General features: G+C 39.5%; 2 protein-coding genes across 2 annotated transcripts; one reads left to right on the forward strand and one right to left on the reverse strand.

The window, feature by feature from the left end:
- Positions 1-14: 14 nt before the first annotated feature.
- srpra (SRP receptor subunit alpha) lies at positions 15-8,892 on the reverse strand. Its single transcript, XM_040131365.1, has 15 exons — positions 8,778-8,892; positions 8,532-8,669; positions 8,136-8,219; positions 7,811-7,974; positions 7,303-7,463; positions 7,058-7,220; positions 6,446-6,596; positions 6,197-6,315; positions 5,984-6,105; positions 5,797-5,883; positions 3,988-4,160; positions 2,647-2,860; positions 2,178-2,341; positions 1,562-1,660; positions 15-1,407 (listed from the first exon to the last, which is right to left on the reverse strand). The coding sequence occupies exons 2-15, from the start codon at positions 8,652-8,654 to the stop codon at positions 1,279-1,281; spliced, it is 1,953 nt and encodes a 650-aa protein (XP_039987299.1). The 5' UTR covers positions 8,655-8,669; positions 8,778-8,892; the 3' UTR covers positions 15-1,278.
- A 1,276-nt stretch (positions 8,893-10,168) lies between these two features.
- On the forward strand, positions 10,169-11,879 carry LOC120792090 (toll-interleukin 1 receptor (TIR) domain containing adaptor protein). The gene is made up of 3 exons (XM_040131124.1): positions 10,169-10,315; positions 10,629-11,222; positions 11,414-11,879. Exons 1-3 carry the CDS (start codon positions 10,207-10,209, stop codon positions 11,524-11,526), a joined length of 816 nt encoding a protein of 271 aa, XP_039987058.1. The 5' UTR covers positions 10,169-10,206; the 3' UTR covers positions 11,527-11,879.
- Positions 11,880-16,884: the final 5,005 nt, after the last annotated feature.

The raw sequence follows: 16,884 nt of genomic DNA on the forward strand, positions 1-16,884 counted from the left end.
GACAGAACAAGTTCTACTTTACAGGCTATCTTAGCATATAGCAGCTTTATTTAGAAATGTTTACATTCTCATAAATTAGCTCAAATCGTCTGTATAACTCCTGATTCTCTCATATTGCACTACCACGAATTTAAGGGGGCTAGAGAGATTTTAAGACTTAGTTCCTCTTATAAATGAAGAATAAATCATTAGGGAAAACATAAATAAAAAGGTCCATAGAATTTCAACTGACCGCACATAAGGTGGAGTCTGAAATCTGCAGACAACCTTTAAGAACTAAAAAACAAATTTACAAAATATCTTTCCACTTTTCATCAAACAGGGGTTCTTTCTTCTTTTTCATAAAATGAGGGATCGTAGTCTCCATTTCTAATGAAAATGTGTTAACAATGTGTTAGGTAGGTGAGGCGCTTTGGAAGATGAGGTTAATAGAACAATCCATCCAAAGCTAGTGTACCACAGTCATTAGTGCATTTAGGAGATGTTGATGTACTTCCCAGCTTTACAGAGGATTGGTCTTGACTGAGCCTGGTCTTTAGTACCCCATGATTTTTTTTTTCTATTTTTCACAGGGGAGTACAACATCTACTGATGACACTGGATGAACTCTATGGCCAATTAAACAGATTCAGCCCCCTTCTCTAAACTAGAAGGAGTAGTTACTGACATGAACTGCCGTGGTACTCTTGATGGATAACCACCCATGTAGTGAAAGTGTTAACTAACAAGCCAGGAGACAGATAGGCACCATGGTCACTAAGCTTTCCTCAGGCACAGGCAGCTGCTGAAATGTCACATCCAGCAAGCCTTCACGACCTGACCTCATTTACATAATGAGGGGAAAACCGACTGACAAAATGCCAGGTGGGGAATTTGTTTTGTAAGTCTTTACTGTGTAAACCAGTAGAATTGATGACATTTACAGCCTAGATCCATTTAGTCAGCTAAAATGTCATTTGGATGCGACTTCGTTGTTTCAAAACTCAGGCTGATTTGAGGTACTTTTCAATTTGGCCCAAAAAGTTTAGATGCGATGCAAAGGGAGGCTCCTCTGGCTTCGTTGCAAAATGATCTGTTTTTCAAAGTGCACACTTGTCCTTTACTGGGAGAATAAAGTCCTGTGCGTGACATGAGTTCTTCATTTGATGCACAGTAGAGAGAGCAGAGCAGGAGGATGAGAAACGCAGGCTAACAGAGCTGGAACATCTCACGGCAGTGTGGCAAAGGTATTGTTGGCTTTGTTTGCGATGATGAATACACAGCAGAACATGCGGCCGCTTAAGCCTTCATCAGGGCACTGACCACAGCGCGGGCATTGAGGCTGCGCAGGTCGTTGTAGGTTTGCCCTGTACCCACAAACACAATGGGCTGGCCTGTGATGTACGTCATGGATATGGCAGCACCAACCTGTGAGGGAGGAGAGCTATCAGCTTTCTGACTGCTAATTATTCACAAGTCATGAAACAGCCGCAGACAAAACATTAACTGCACCAAAAGCTCACACAGAGCCCACATCAAATGATTAAAACCAGAAGGAATGTACACAAAAACATGAAAATACCTTGTCGTCGATGGTGTCAAACTTGGTGAGAACAATTCCATCAATGAGCCGCGGCTTGTCAGACATCGAGTGGTCTGCCAGAGCCTGATTGAACTTCACCTGAGGTCACAAGGAAGAGAGAGAGAGATGAGTCATTCGGGGAAAAAATGATTAGGACAGTTAATATGTACAGCAACAGCTGCCATCTCACTATTTGCATAGTGTAGACGAGGAGAAAATACACACATATGTGCAAACGTGATGAATGGTTAACTAGACAGCAGGTCACGGGAGCAACGCTGACCTCTGCTGGAGAGTTTAACCTGCAAAAATCCATTTTATTCTACAGCATTTTCTTATTTATTACTGTTAATAACTGTGGATTAGCACAAGAGCCTCTGGTCTGCTGCTTTCCAGGTCTGTATATCCATGAAGCTAAAGCTGATTAAAACAATAAATCCCTCCGTCAGTCAGCACTAAGTTCTAGCAGCTGATCACATAATTAGGATGCAAATATTTAATTGGAATTCAATTCATGAAAAACTTTGATTTTCATTCAAGTTACAAGCGAAACTGACTCTCCTCAGTATCAGTTATCAATTATATTAGTGCATGATGTGTTTTTCAGTGGTCTTACCAGCTGGTCAACTGCCTCATTGCCCACCAGAGCCTCCCCAACAAACAGCACTAGGTCGGGCATGTTGACCGCAATAAGTTTAGCCAGGGCTGTCATTAGGGGGGCGTTGTCCTGCATACGCCCAGCAGTGTCTACCAGCACCACGTCAAAGGCCTGGTTGCGGGCTGGAGGGATGAAACACAAGAGGTATAGATCTGACTTTACCACATGGGTGATATGAGTCATTAATGAAAATGGATTATAATATATACAAAAGTGAGAGGACCCCTTATCACTACAGAAGCCTAACTGGTTAAATTCCCACTTACATTCTACATTTCTTTTTTTACAACTGGAGTACACACAAGTGGAATCAACAACAAAAAACACAGCTCTACATTCTCCTGGTGAGCCAACTTCATGTTCACAATAAATCCTGTCAGTGAATAATTAGTCAACTAGGAAAGAAAAAAAAAAAAAAGTATTTTACCATAGGCAATGGCCTCCATGGCAATTCCAGCCGCATCCTTTCCGTAGCCCTTCTCATAGAGCTGGACTACCGGCCGTCCTCCGTGCAACTCTGGAGGATGCAGAGAGTTCAGGCGGCGCTGATGAGTGCGGAGCTGCTCCACTGCCCCGGCACGAAATGTGTCACAGGCTGCGATCAGCACTGTGAAGCCGTTCTCTATCAGCCAGAAGGAGATCTGGACCAAGACAGAGAGAAGTTTAGTTCAAATAAACTCTGAAATTTAAAAAGTTACACTCTGAAGCAAGCTGTCCAACAGCTAGAGCTGGGCAAATACTCAAAATTGTTGATTTTTACATATTTAAAAAAATACCCTTTTCATGAGTCAAATTTTGACTTGTCATAGTAGGAAATGCACAGGTGTAAATAATAAAATGAATGAGGGCTGAATCCCATTTAGCTGCAGAGAGTCCTTGTAGACGTGCATGCTGACTCACTGGGACACTTAAATACAACAGAGCCATCACTAAATTGTGCTTTTCCTACTATGACAAGTCAAAATGTCTGCTGTGAAAAATAAATATTGTATTTATTTTCAATTATAGGGTTTTGTTCCTGTAAATCATTAACAAAAACATTTAAAAATGTAATTTTCAATAATTTTATATCATATCATAAATTGTTACCCCTAATATAATGCTGAATGCTCAATATTAATTTTGTTTGTGTTGCCCACCTCTTACACCAACTCAATTATTTGACTACTAGGCTGTCAGAAATTCTATAATTGGTTTCTGATGAATCATTGAACGCCACACTAGTATTGTGTTTATACTGACTATATTAACTATGTCACACACCTACTGAGATGTTTTGTTTTTTTTTTCTTGTTTTTTTTATAGACTCCACCGCAGACATTTCCGCAGTAGAAAAAGGTGGAACATAGGCTGTTGATAAGATTGGTAAATAGAAACTTCCTTTGCACCAAGATTTAGGTCATGTGCAGAACTGAAAGTTCCACCTAATATAACTGTATAGATTCACTGGCTTTGAAGTAAAACAAAGAAGTTCAAGGTATGTATTAAATAAAAAATTTAATTGTAATTTGTAGGTCTCTTTACTCCAAAGAGTCTCACAGTGGCCTCAGTGCTGGCATTTTAACAGGGCAAGCCCCAGAGTGAATTGTATGTCATGTTCTACTGACAGAGCTATACCAGAGCTTGTGACCACAAACTCACAAAACAAAACTGCCCAAACTCACAGAGTAAAGCCCCAAATGCAGAACTGGCTTCCTGTGTGGATAAAAACTCACAAACCACAGGAACAATAAGTTTGGTATATGGTGCTACCCTTTTAACACCTTACCTTGGCCAGGTTGGTGGACTTTCCAACCCCATTGACACCACAAAATGTGATGACGAAGGGCCTTCGCTGGCTCTGCGCCTCCATGACATCTCTCAGAATATCCACCCTTCGTTTGGGCTGCAGGATCTGCACCAGTGAGTCCTGCAGGGCCTGCTTTACAGTTGAGGCCACAGCTACAAACACACACACACACAGAGTTTTGATTATGTTACTATTCTTACTTTAGATGAAAAACTGCACATAGGCTGATGATGTGGGACCCTAATTCAGTGCAACATACACTCACCAAGTACTTTATCAGTACCAATTGTACACGACCTGTATCATGCAGATACAGGTCAGGAGCTTCTATTAATGTTCACATCAAACATCAAAATTTGGGAAAACATTATCTCTGACTTTGACCGTGGCATGATTGTGTGTGAGACAGGCCGGTTTGAGTGTTTCTGAAAATGCTGATCTCCTGGGATTTTTCTGGCACGACAGTCCCTAGAGTTTACTCAGAATGGTGCAAAAAACAAAGAACATCCAATGAGCAGCAGTTGTGCGGACAGAAACGCTTTGTTGATGAGAGAGGTCAGACCAGAATGGCCAGACTGGTTGGAGCTGACAGAAAGGCTACAATAACTCACATAACCACTCTTTACAACTGTGGTGAGCAGAAAAACATCTCAGAATGAACAACACGTCAAACCTTGACGCAGATGGGCTACAACGGCAGAAGACCACGTCGGGTTCAACTCCTGTCAGCCAAGATCAGAAATCTGAGGCTGCAGTGGACACAGGCTCACCAAAACTGGACAGCTGAAGACAGGAAAAACGTAGCCTGTTCTGTTGAATCTTGATTTCTGCTGAGCCACACAGATGGTAGGGTCAGAATTTGCCATCAACGGACCTAGGACCTAACCTGCCTTGTGTCAACAGTCCAGGCTCGTGGTGGTGGTGTAATGGTGGTGAGGATGTTTTCTTGGCACATTTTGGGCCCTTAATGCCAAACAATCATCGTTTGAACACCACAGCATATCTGAGTATTGTTGCTGACGCTGTGTATCCCTTTATGGCCACAGTTGACCATCTTCTAATTGCTACTTCTTGCACGATAATGCACAGCGTCACAAAGCAAAAGTCTCAAACTCCTTTCATGAACATGACAATGAGTTCAGTATACTTCAAGGGCCTCCCCAGTCACCAGATCTGAATCCATTAAAACACCTTTAGGATGTGGTAGAATCGGAAATTGGCAGCATTAACGTGCAGCTGACAAATCTGCAGAAACTATGTGATGCAATCATGTCCACATGGAGCAGAATCTTGAAAGAAATATTTCCAACATCTTGTTGAATCCATGCCATGAAGAACTAGGGCTGTTCTGAGAGCAAAGGGAGGCCCTACCCAGTATTAGTATGGTGTTCCTAAGTTCCTAAATTGCTCACTTTAACGTAAGCACATGGGCTTGAAACACTCCCCTTTACCTTTAATATATCTGTGATGTTTCTAAGTGCTTACACCAATTTCTGCAAATTCCACATTTTGAATCAGATCCTGTGTATATGAAACTGAGGGGAGGATCATATTTTAATCAATTTACTCTGGTAATTATACAGACAACACTGGGGAAAATGCATTACTATAATGACATTACTGTTTCTAGCATGTAGACTGGGCTCTAACAGAAGGACAAGTGAAGGCACTGAAGAAACCCACTGCATTGTAACTAATCCTTGCACTGTATGAAAAATAATTTAAGAATGGGGATGAGGATCCATAGTCTATTTTAGGTACATTAAAGAAATGTGAAAGGTTACTTACTGGTGAATGTGCCCATGACTTTGCCTTCCAGTTTTTTGGCTACAGAGTCACAGAGCTGGGAGGCAATCTCGGCTGCTACATTCTTTGCTATAGGACAATAAAAGGGGAATTATGATTAGTAGACAATTCACTTTCACGTCTTGCAGAATAAAGACAGTGAGTGTGAGAGAGAGATGTGATATCATACTGATGAGGTGGTCTCTCATCTTCTCCAGAACTGGCTCCATGTCCTCGTGGGTCAGACTCTTGGAGCCCACCAGGCCCTTCAGCATCCCAAACATGCCCCCAAAACTTCCACCCTTTTTGGAGCTGAGAAGAACAAACAAAGCTGGGTAGTTGTTCACAGTGCAAGTTACATTTGAGACAAATTCATAAAAATTATACCTTAACACTTTCTTACCTTGTCTTGCTTGTTTCACTGACAACCACTCTCTCGTCTTCCTCCCCCACCTCCCCTTCATCACTGGACTCATAGTCCACAGGCAGCAGGTCTCCCTCCATGGAGCTCACCTGCATCCCCTGAAATGCATCCAGTACATTGAGAACTTGGCATCACGCCCTTAATTTGAACTCTATTAATGTGCCTAATACAGATGTCTCTTTAGCTAGAAACCTCTTAGGGGTGGAGAAGAGGGGAGTGGGTACATACTGTGTCAATTGGTACATCCTGGTTCTGTTCGCCACCATTGGGGGAACCGTCTCCATTCCTTCCACTGTAGTCCAGGTCCTTGGTGCTGCTACCACCCATGTCCCAAACACGCATTTGTTTCTCCCTCGGTTTCTGAGGCTTTGGAGACTTACTACAAGATGACAGAATATCAGAATTAAGCAATTAGAAATAAGCAATCAGACATGATGTACACTAGGAGACTGACAAAACCTCTTAGTTATTTAAAAAAAGAAGTGTGATCATTTAAATGCATATTTCTAGTATTTCTGGTGAGTATTGAAAAAAAAAAACCCATAACTATTAAAACGATGGTTCTGACTCTGAAGAGGATAAGCATGCCTATACCACTTAATGTAATGCATTCATTTTCAATACATTAGATCCTGCCTTTAATGCTCCTTAATACTGGGAAAATTCTGTTGATTAAAGAACTTGGGGATCTAAACTATGCATATAACTGAAAGGGAACTTTGACAGATTTGATACTTGACAGTGTGCCTGCTTTGTCTATGCGGCTGATGGTGAGAAATTCAAAAATATATCTGCCCTATTGGCATTTATTTTAATGTATGTTAATATATTTTCTCTTACCTAGGTTTTTCAGTAGTTCCCACCATGCGTTTGCGAAAGAATTCCTCTCTCTTCTTCTGCATGACCTCCTCAGGAGTCAAGCCCTGGTTACCATTCTCAACCGTCTTCTGCCCAGAGGATGTGGCCTTGCCTTGATCACCTTTGGAAGGCTCAGCTGCAGGAGCTGGAGAGAATTAGTATATCAAATCAAGTCAGGATTAACTACACTGGCCTATTTTAAAACAACCATCTCTAACTGCACATACCCTCCTTTTTGGTATTTTTATTCTTCTTGCCACCCTGTTCCTTGCTTTTGTCCCCACCCTTTGTCTCGATCATTGACTTCACAGTTTTTTGGGATTTCTCGGACTCCTTAAAGGACCGCATGTGGGCATGGCTCCGAGCTTTGCTGCTCTCCTCCGCCTCTCTTGTGGTAAACATTTGGTATAAGTCAGCATGAACAGGACGAAAAAGGATCCGGTTAGTGAGGCATCTTTGTTTATTTGTTGAAATAAACTTACAGCTTTATTGGTCTTTTTTTTTTAATGGCCTAAAAAATTATGATACCACTTGCACTGGAAAAACTGAAAAGAACATCCTAATTATCTCGATGCACTTGCCTTCAACAGCTGCTAAAGTAAAATGAGCTCTAATCGAGTTTATATTACTAGTAATGACTGGTTCAATCAAAAGTCATAGCTGACAAAAAACGTTGTTGCTGAAGTTCCTCATTCTATGAAATCGCCCCCAATGAATGAAACTATCCGTCTTTACCTAAGAAGCATCCTGAAGTCATTCTCGAATGCAAAGTTGCTGTTAAGGAGCTTCAAAGCTCCCTTTTGTTCCAGCTCATTTTTATAACGATCCCTAAAATGAAGCTGAACATCATCTATGAACTTGTCCACATATGTCAGCGTCAGGATCTTTTGAAAACCCACCTGCAAAGAGACAGGGGTTAAAGAGAAGAGTAATGATTATTATGAACGTAAAAATAAATAAATATATATAAATACAACGTGAATACTGGTCATAGATTTGCAGGCCACACCTCAGTGTTGATTTGCTTTAAATTTATTTAGCGTGAGGTTGAGAGACTTACCACAAAAATCAGCTCAAACTCATTGTCGAGCTTGTATTTAAGACTCAGGGCCTCATGAGTGAATGAATTGTTCCCACTTCGCTCCTGTGACATCACACACATCATTGACATGTGAATGGGAGATAAACACACATGTCGTAGATGCTACGGCTAGCTTTCTGTGCCTTCCTAACAATGTTAAAAACCGCAAACTAGATAAAAATTCGCCATAAATAAATAACATGGGGATTTTTAGTCTATTCACACTTGAAAAGTCGATTGTTTGGTACACAAACGTCACGCAATAAGCTAGCAATTGCTACCTATTAGCATTAGCGTTGGCTGTCCGAAGCATATACCGACATTAGGATACACAGAGAAAACTGTCACAAGATTTTGACCGGCGTTATGACTCACCTGGAGGATCACGGAGCGGATCAAAGCGTTGACAGGCCCCGTGAAAGATTCAGTGACCCCGGCTCCCTGAAAACACCACAACACTATCCCCCCTTTGCTGAAGATTGTGAAGAAATCTAGCATCTTGCCACGACGTATCTGGATTAAAGAAAACACACAAGGGGTGAGGTGAGAGGGGGCGATAAATGAATGGTCCTGTAAACATTTGAAGTGCTAGTGTAAACTCTTCAAACAATTAAGTCTTACCAGATACTACTTCAACGGATAATAAAATCCACCACCAGTGGGAAAACCGTTTTAGACACGTCAGATGCACAGCCTGGAAATGACGCTCACTTCCGGTAATATTTTTTTCTAAATTCTGCGCTTGCGCAGTCTGATCATAGAACATGTGTAGTCGTTCTGCGCGAGGAGGGCGTTTTAAACGTCATCAGTCTTTAATAATAGTATTAAATTCATAAGTACATTTACTTTATTCTGCTACAAAGCATTTCAGTGGGAAATACACCTTTTCTTTACTACTCACTTGATTAAAATTTTTTAGAATTTAGATTCAACACGCAAAAAATATTATCAATTTAACAATTTGATGCATAGATTAAACTACACAGTTTTATATTAAGTAACTTCCAGTGCATCAGCAATAATAATACGTCACAATATAACAATAACAGTGAGAACTTTTATTTCTGATATTATAAGTACATATAGCTAAGAACTTCTGCTTGTAATGCAGTATTTTTATATTGTTGCATTGGTTAACGCTCCTTTATCCTCTTCTCCCACAGTTTTTTCTTGTGTCAATATATCTTTGTAGACATGCAGGGACATTTTGTGTGTCTTTGTTTTCTATTTTCCACTTGATCTTGGAAAATAAAAATATGAAAAGGGAAAGAATGGCTCTAACTACCTGCTTACTGGTTAAATACCCTAACAAGAAATCCACCCCTGAAAATCGTATAGTAACCTCCCCTAATGTAAAAACACTACAGTGGTTTCAATTTAATATTAGTTGGTCACTTTACACTGGGCTCGGCAGGGACCACATTTCCATAGAGGGCTCAGTGACTACTGAGTAGATGGTGTGCCCTCCGGGAGGATATGCAAATGCATACATCACCATCACATGGTGCTCTAGATACAAGTGTAGATACAAATATGATATTTTGCCAACCAGCCCCTCATCATTTCCCCCCGTATGAAAACCATAAAGTTTATATGATCTTATACAGATTATTTATAAAGGTATAAAACTTCCAGCTGTGCATACGATGCATGTCTGAAGCATGTCTGATTTACTATTAAGCTTTTGGGCCACTAGCTTCTGGCACATCAGTGGCTGTGGATTACAACAGTTCACATTGTCCTTGCTGTTATTACTTCTCTTAAATAGCATATTACCATCCAGATCAGATCTTTTTTTGAAAATCATCAGGACTCAGCTATCTTGAACTTCATTTATTATTTTTTTTGACAAACCTTATACCTCACTGCCTGCTCGGTGAGATATGACGTTTGTTAAATTTTGCATTTGAAATTTGGTTGTTCGTACCAAGGCTGAGTTACTTCCCCTTTTTTTTTCTGGTGATGACAGTGACACTTGACAACGTTTTCACTTCGTCTTTGTTGCACTCAACCACTGTCACTGGGTTATGGCACATAGTTGCAACAGTTCATGGTTCAGCTACTATATCTGAGCAAATGGGGTAGAGAAAATCCATTTAACATTTCTTTACCAGAAGGAGAGGAGTTGAACAGACATGACAATGTTAACAACATGCAGGGTAAGTTCAGGTTTCAGGCATTTATTTGTAATGTAAACCTTATCTTTATCTGTTTGATTACATTTTGTAATTTATCTTTAACTAATGCATTACTCCTCCCTCTTTCTCTTGAGTTGTGATAATTCAGAAAAGCATTACACTGCTGTGGAATAGATGCAAATAGTTAAAAAAGATTGACACAGATTATTACACTGCCGTATGTAGTAATGTTTATGATTCCATTTGTGGCTCATAGCTGGACTAGGAAGGATTCATTGATATCAAAATGTATAACCAAGTCAAAAATATGTACAGTTTGTCTTTCTCATTTCAGGTTGGTTCCAAAAACTCTTGAAATCAAGAGTATCATTATCAACACAAAATGAACAACAAGTGACCAGTGTATCAACATCAACTTCAGTTACATATTCATCCGGTTCTTCATCATCATCATCATCCACAGAGACAGCCTCTTCTAGACCAAAAAAGCTACACTCTGTTCTGAACTCACAGCTGAGATGGAGACGAAAATATGACTTGCTTGTGTGCCATAGCCTTGCCGACAGTGACATTGAAGAAGCTAAACGCCTGGTCTCTTTCCTGGAGGCATCACCCCGCGGCCTTAGGTGTTTTCTATGGCAGAGGGACGTCTGTGTAGGAGGTGCAGTTTTCACAGAATTCTGCCAGGCTGTGCAGGAGAGCCACTTGCAGGCTCTGCTTATCACTCCTAACTTCCTGGAGGAAGACTGGTGCAAGTATATGATGCACCAGGCTCTGGCGGAGGGGCCTATGTCCAATCGGCTGATTCCTCTGATACAGAACCTGTCCCACTCTCAGTACCCTCAGGAACTTAAGTTCTACTTCTACATTAACCTGAGCAGTAACGCTGACCAAGGTTATAGTCTAATCAACAAGACTGTAGTCACTTGTGAGTCGTGGAAAAAAAAAGATGTTTGCTGGTCCAGCTCCATTTACAAGCTTTCAGTCGTGATAATATAATTTTTTTTTTTTCTCCTGGCTAAAGTTAAATTTGCATTTTGTTTCTTGTAATCTGCAACAAAAGCAGGCCATCTGGAGGAGAAGCCATCTTTAATATTATCCTCTTGTTTTCTTCACCAGACCTGGAAGACCTGGTTAAAAAGGAGAAGACCCATGACTGCAACATGGACAGCTCTAGCAATGGAACAAGCGGGGAGGGCAGCTCACAAGAAGACAAACTGATCAAACAATGACCCCGCTGAGGCTTCAATTCCGCTGGAAGTTATGCAGAAGAGAAATTGAAGCTTTAATGATGTTTACAGTGAGAATGATCAACAGTAATTAGAGAAAATGTTGAAGGACAAGACGCTTTGATTGGAAAAACACTGCTGCTATTGACTGAACTCGATTTTAGAAATGTTTTCATCACATCATGTTATTATTAAAAGGAAAGTTAAGCTACAGTGTTGTTACTTAGACTTTTCCTCTTTTTCTCTCTCCTTTGTTGTGCATAATAAACACTGGGTTTGTGGTAAGGATGTTCATACTGTGAACAGGAAATATGTTATTCCAAGCAGCACAGAGCTTATTTCCTGTATCAGATCTAGAGAAGTACTGTGTGTACCGAAGTAGTTTGCAATTGCCAACTGCAGTTTATGAGCACACATTGTGAGAATTTATGTTCATAGTCTTAGCTTGTAACTACGAATTAAGTTAAATTGCAGCCCATAATTTAAGTTTGGAATAAAGGGCACTGAAGCACCGTGCATATGATCCTCCTTATAACAAAGTGAAAAATTACGGTGTACTGTAATAGGACGGATATATTGTGATAAAGATAGTGATTACCACTAGGTGGTATATTTTCCTCTACAATTCAGTTTAGAGTACTAGAGAGGAGATGCCAATCACTAAGACCCTACCTCTGTAAATCTACTTCTCTTATGTGTGTGTGCGTGTGTGTTTGTGTGTGTGTTACTGTTTGTGAGAACGAAAGTGAAGGGGAAATACCCACTCATAACAAGTGACATGACCTTTTTACTGAATTGGATTTTCAGTAACAATAGAGGAAATGTAATTCTTATTGAGTCAAGACACAACTTTATATGTTTCTTAAACTCAGCAAGACATCAGATTGATGGCCCTGTCTGCTGGTATTAATGTTTCTGACTGAGTGGTTTAAGCTCAGCTAGATGGAACAAAGTCTGAACACGTCTTAGAACTGGAAGGATCCCCCTTTCTCCCCCATCCAAAGAAAAAACATTCAGTTTTCTGTTAGGTATGATTTAATGTCCTTGGCAGTACCTTAGCCTGTTAATCAAGCTTGCTGGCAGTGCCTCATTTCAGATAGTTGGCATTTGGACCACTCAGTGTATAATATCAGGTATTCATTGAATCAACTGGAACGTAACATTTGTGATCTTCTAGTCTTATTTTTTTGACATGAGTTTTTTTTTTTTTTTTTTTTTTTTACACAAGGCACCATCTGCTTCCAAGAAGTGCTGCATGTTCTTTTTTTATGACTTTTATTAATACTGTATCATCCTACTACTTTCCCATCCCCCAAAACAGCAGCAGGCATTTAGGACTACAATAAAAGACCCTTGATAATCGCCTCTTTTGTGGCAAGCCAACATTGTAACATAAAAATTTAGACTAATCTCTGAAAGGCACAGATGTTCTACAAGGCTTTTGTTGTTAAATCCTCCTCCAGATGACACACACACACACACACACAAAGAGAATGAAATATCTGAATGCTTACTGACTTCAGAGAAAAGCAGTTTCGCATGGAAAATACTGTATATACATTATGTTACATGAAAAGTCACTTAAACTTAACTTTCATGCCATTGATGGTCAAGACATCTGTATTAACAATAATATACAGATATACAGTAGCTATCTTTCCTTTTCAGGTGTGAAGGTCACAATCTGAACAACTGAAATTACATTTACATGTGGACAAAATGGTACAGGGTTCAGTGTACAGGGGTGTTAATTTCATTGATAAAAATCGTGTTGATATATATAATTATGAGGATAAACTGACTTCATTAAACAGCAACTGTTACTATGTCTCTGTCCATCTCAAATGTATAATATTGTTGACAAAAAAGAGGAGACTAAAATGGAATTTAAAAATAAAAACTAACCTAATCTCTCTTTATTTTTAGAGGGCCAAAAATTATAACCCCCCCCCCCCCAAACAATTTACATAATCCAAATCTTCTTTTTACCACTGGGTGTGGATTTTATCACTGAACGTGAGAGGTGCTGGTAGGTGGATTTTATTACTGTTGAACAGAGCCAGGTTAGCTGATTCCCACTGTTTCCAGTCTACGCTAAGCTAAGCAGCTGCTGGTTGCAGCTTCATATTTACCATGCAGACATGAGAGTGTTATCAATCTTCTCATCTAAATCTTGGCAAGAGAATGAATAAGCGTATTTCCCAAAATGTTAAACTATTCCTCTAAGTTACATTAAGTCATGTCCAGAAGACAGCTGGTGGTGTAATGTTAGCGTCTAACAATGTTTGCATATTGAGGTTTAGCCTAATTTAATAATCAGTATCCCTGGCAGCGAAATTGGATAACAAAGACATGTTTGTTCCATTAGTTGTGATAAACTTGCTATTCATACTAAAGCAAGAATAATATAAATGCAACACACATTTGATAGACAGGTCCAGATGATTTTGAATGGGTATATAATGGCTAAATATAGTCTGTTTGTGACAACCACTGGTTATCAAAATGCACAGCATTTTATTATACAGTCTGCTTTTTTATTTAAGACGACTGTGCAGTAGCCAGCCATCTTATCTTATGTTGTATGCAAAGATGTTTTCGGTTATTTGAACTAGACTAAAATGTTTGTGGTTTTCTATGACTAAGACGAGACTAAAATGTCAAGACTTTTGGTTGAACTGAGCTGACTGAATATGACTAAAAAACATATGGGCTTTCAGGATAAAGATAAGCACCAAAGATAACACTAGCAGACAAAATTCAGACAAATTCAGTTGTGGAAAGTCCCTGGGCAGAAATGCTTCTGTGTCAGCATCACAGAACCTTCATCATGAAGCAGCATGTGAGAGAAAGGAGAGAGTGCAGGCCAGAGGATGGCAAGATGATCTGCTTTGGACCACCAACAGTATGGAAAAACATTCAGCTGTTAGTCACCATGGTGGTCTCTCCTGGGTGCGGTGGTACTGACTGGGACGTTTCTATCTGTGGTGAGTAGACTCAGCTTGCCGTGCTACAGTGAAGCACCAGCTGGGTTAATTACATGTGAGCAGGAGATCCAAAAATTTTATTGGGTTTCTTGTGAATGTAGGCCATACAGTGAAATGAGACATAAGAAGGCTGCAAGTCAAATGCAGGAGCACAACTTTACAGACAAAATGTAAGATGAGTTTTAAAGCCATGTACATGCACTTAACACTGTTTTCTAAATTTATCCACAACAGCAGCACTATTTGCCAGATTCAGTCAGGGGATACATTGTTCAGCATCTGCTTTCCCAGAAAACAATATGCTTAATGAAGAAAATTTTTTGTGTCATTGACAGTCCTACTGCGTGACCATTTTCCTTTTATGGGACAATAAACATGAATAAATGACTTACATTCAAAATAAAAACCCAATGATCTCCATGTATTCAGCAAAGACCTGCATACGATTTTTTTTTTGGCAAATTATGTGAAAATGAAAACTGTACAATAAGCACACAAAACTATGTCATCTGAAAAGCAAAAAAGCCCCTCTTTCATGTCTTCAAGAGATTCAACAGACTGCATTTGGTGCAGACAGAATGAACAGTACCCATTGTATGCTGAGTCAGACAAGAATTATGGACAGCACAACTTGATAATGAAATGCTATGGTATAGTTGGTAGGATTTTAAAGGAGTGATGCACCCTTCAGAATCTCTCAGATTATTTACAGAAGCCCAAGACTCTCCTTGGTTCAGAGCCAGCAAACCTTTATTCAGTGTGTAATCTTCAGGTTTACATTTGTGCAAAACAATTTTGTTGCCAGCAGATACATTAGAGGAGATATTTAAAAAGTGGTTATATAGAATACAACAAAAGATTTGTGTTATAAAACAAAAAAAACATCAATTTGAAAAAAAAAAATGTTGTCAATAAAGCAAAGATCCATGGTTATGGTAAATACATTGTATTTCTCCGGTTAATATTTCCTCTGTATGCAGCATAAGCCTGATAGAAGGTCCTGTTTATCCTGTCCCTGAGTTTCAGTCTGTCATCTCCTTTAGAAACAGAAATTTACAAAATCACAGCCAACAGCAACAAGACTCTCCAGATGTTGGTCCCTCTGGGAGAAATATGCAGTCAGATGGAAGCGCGGGGGGGGGGAATCATTGTAATTACCAGAAGATCACTGACATGGAAAAGTTCATTAATCTGTGCACTTCAACACCAGAACCATCACTTTCAGCCTACAGGCATGTTACATTTATGCAGCCATGGTTTTCAAGAGTTGTCTGGATTTGCCTGGATCAAAGTTCGTTAGGGTCAAACTTTGCTGAGCACATCACATTAGTGCCTCCCTATGAGTAACTACAAAAAACAAACCTGTCTATCTCATGCTAAAGGTGCCCCTAAACAAACAACCACACTTCAATCAGTTCTAATTGAAGGTTCATTCGAATAATAAAAAGCCCGCAAATGTTCCTGGTATACCTCAGGAATCATTGCACTACATGCGACTGCTTTCTAACAGACATATTACTGCCCAGACAGAGATGTGGCCTAAGACAGACAAATGAAACTGCAGGAGTGGATGACAAGGCTTGGTAGCAATGGGCAACAAGTTTTCAATGTGAGAGTAAACACTGTTCAACTGGCCGGGCAAATTTGAATAATTTATTTAAACAATGAATTAAACATTTGTTCAAAATACACCACTTCTCAAAATGAGCAAAAAGTATCCATACATGTCAGGTGAGAATTCAAAATCAGTTCTTGCGGTAGTTAATATTCACAATGGTTCCCGAAAAAGGACCTCAGATGACTGAAAGTAAAATAAAAGCTCAGTTTGACTATTTTTTCACTCACAAAACGATAAAAGCTGCAGTTAATCCTTTCCCCAGTGGTGGAAACTAACAAAGTACAGTTACTCAAGTACTGCACTTACAGGTACTTTACTACAGTAATTCCCTTATATGCTGCTTTACTCCTCTACTCCACTGCATTTCAGGGGCAAATAGTGTTCTTCTTTATCCACTAAATTTATCCGACAGCTTTACAGATTCTGATTATGAACACAAAATACAACCCACCAAATAAATTATGATGTATTATTATCGATTAAGATACCCAGAAAAATATAAAGTAGTAAAAATGTGCCCAAATGTTTGTAGCTGCAACTTTAAAGTGATACTTGTAATATTAATACATCAATAATTATAATCCATTAATATATATTATTCTGAAACGGGCCATTCTGCTTAATGAGTACCTTTCCTTTTGGTAGGCTACTCCAAGTGTATTTTGATGCTAATAGTTATGCACTTGTTTACTTTATACTCAGTATTTTACACTTTGGTATTACTACTTTTACTTAGGCCTCGGTGAAATTTCTGAG

Source organism: Xiphias gladius, chromosome 7 (assembly GCF_016859285.1).
Source record: "Xiphias gladius isolate SHS-SW01 ecotype Sanya breed wild chromosome 7, ASM1685928v1, whole genome shotgun sequence".
Lineage (NCBI taxonomy): Eukaryota > Metazoa > Chordata > Actinopteri > Istiophoriformes > Xiphiidae > Xiphias > Xiphias gladius.

Bases quoted from the DNA above. Each gene is read 5' to 3' on its own strand.
- LOC120792090 (XM_040131124.1), top strand. From the start codon at position 10,207: ATGGTTCAGCTACTATATCTGAGCAAATGGGGTAGAGAAAATCCATTT. The intron at 10,316-10,628 runs GTAAGTTCAGGT...TTCTCATTTCAG, and splicing joins CAATGTTAACAACATGCAGG to GTTGGTTCCAAAAACTCTTG. The intron at 11,223-11,413 runs GTGAGTCGTGGA...TTTCTTCACCAG, and splicing joins CAACAAGACTGTAGTCACTT to ACCTGGAAGACCTGGTTAAA.
- srpra (XM_040131365.1), bottom strand. From the start codon at position 8,654: ATGCTAGATTTCTTCACAATCTTCAGCAAAGGGGGGATAGTGTTGTGG. The intron at 7,464-7,810 runs GTAAAGACGGAT...GTTTACCACAAG, and splicing joins GACTTCAGGATGCTTCTTAG to AGAGGCGGAGGAGAGCAGCA. The intron at 2,861-3,987 runs GTAAGGTGTTAA...GTCTTGGTCCAG, and splicing joins AGTCCACCAACCTGGCCAAG to ATCTCCTTCTGGCTGATAGA.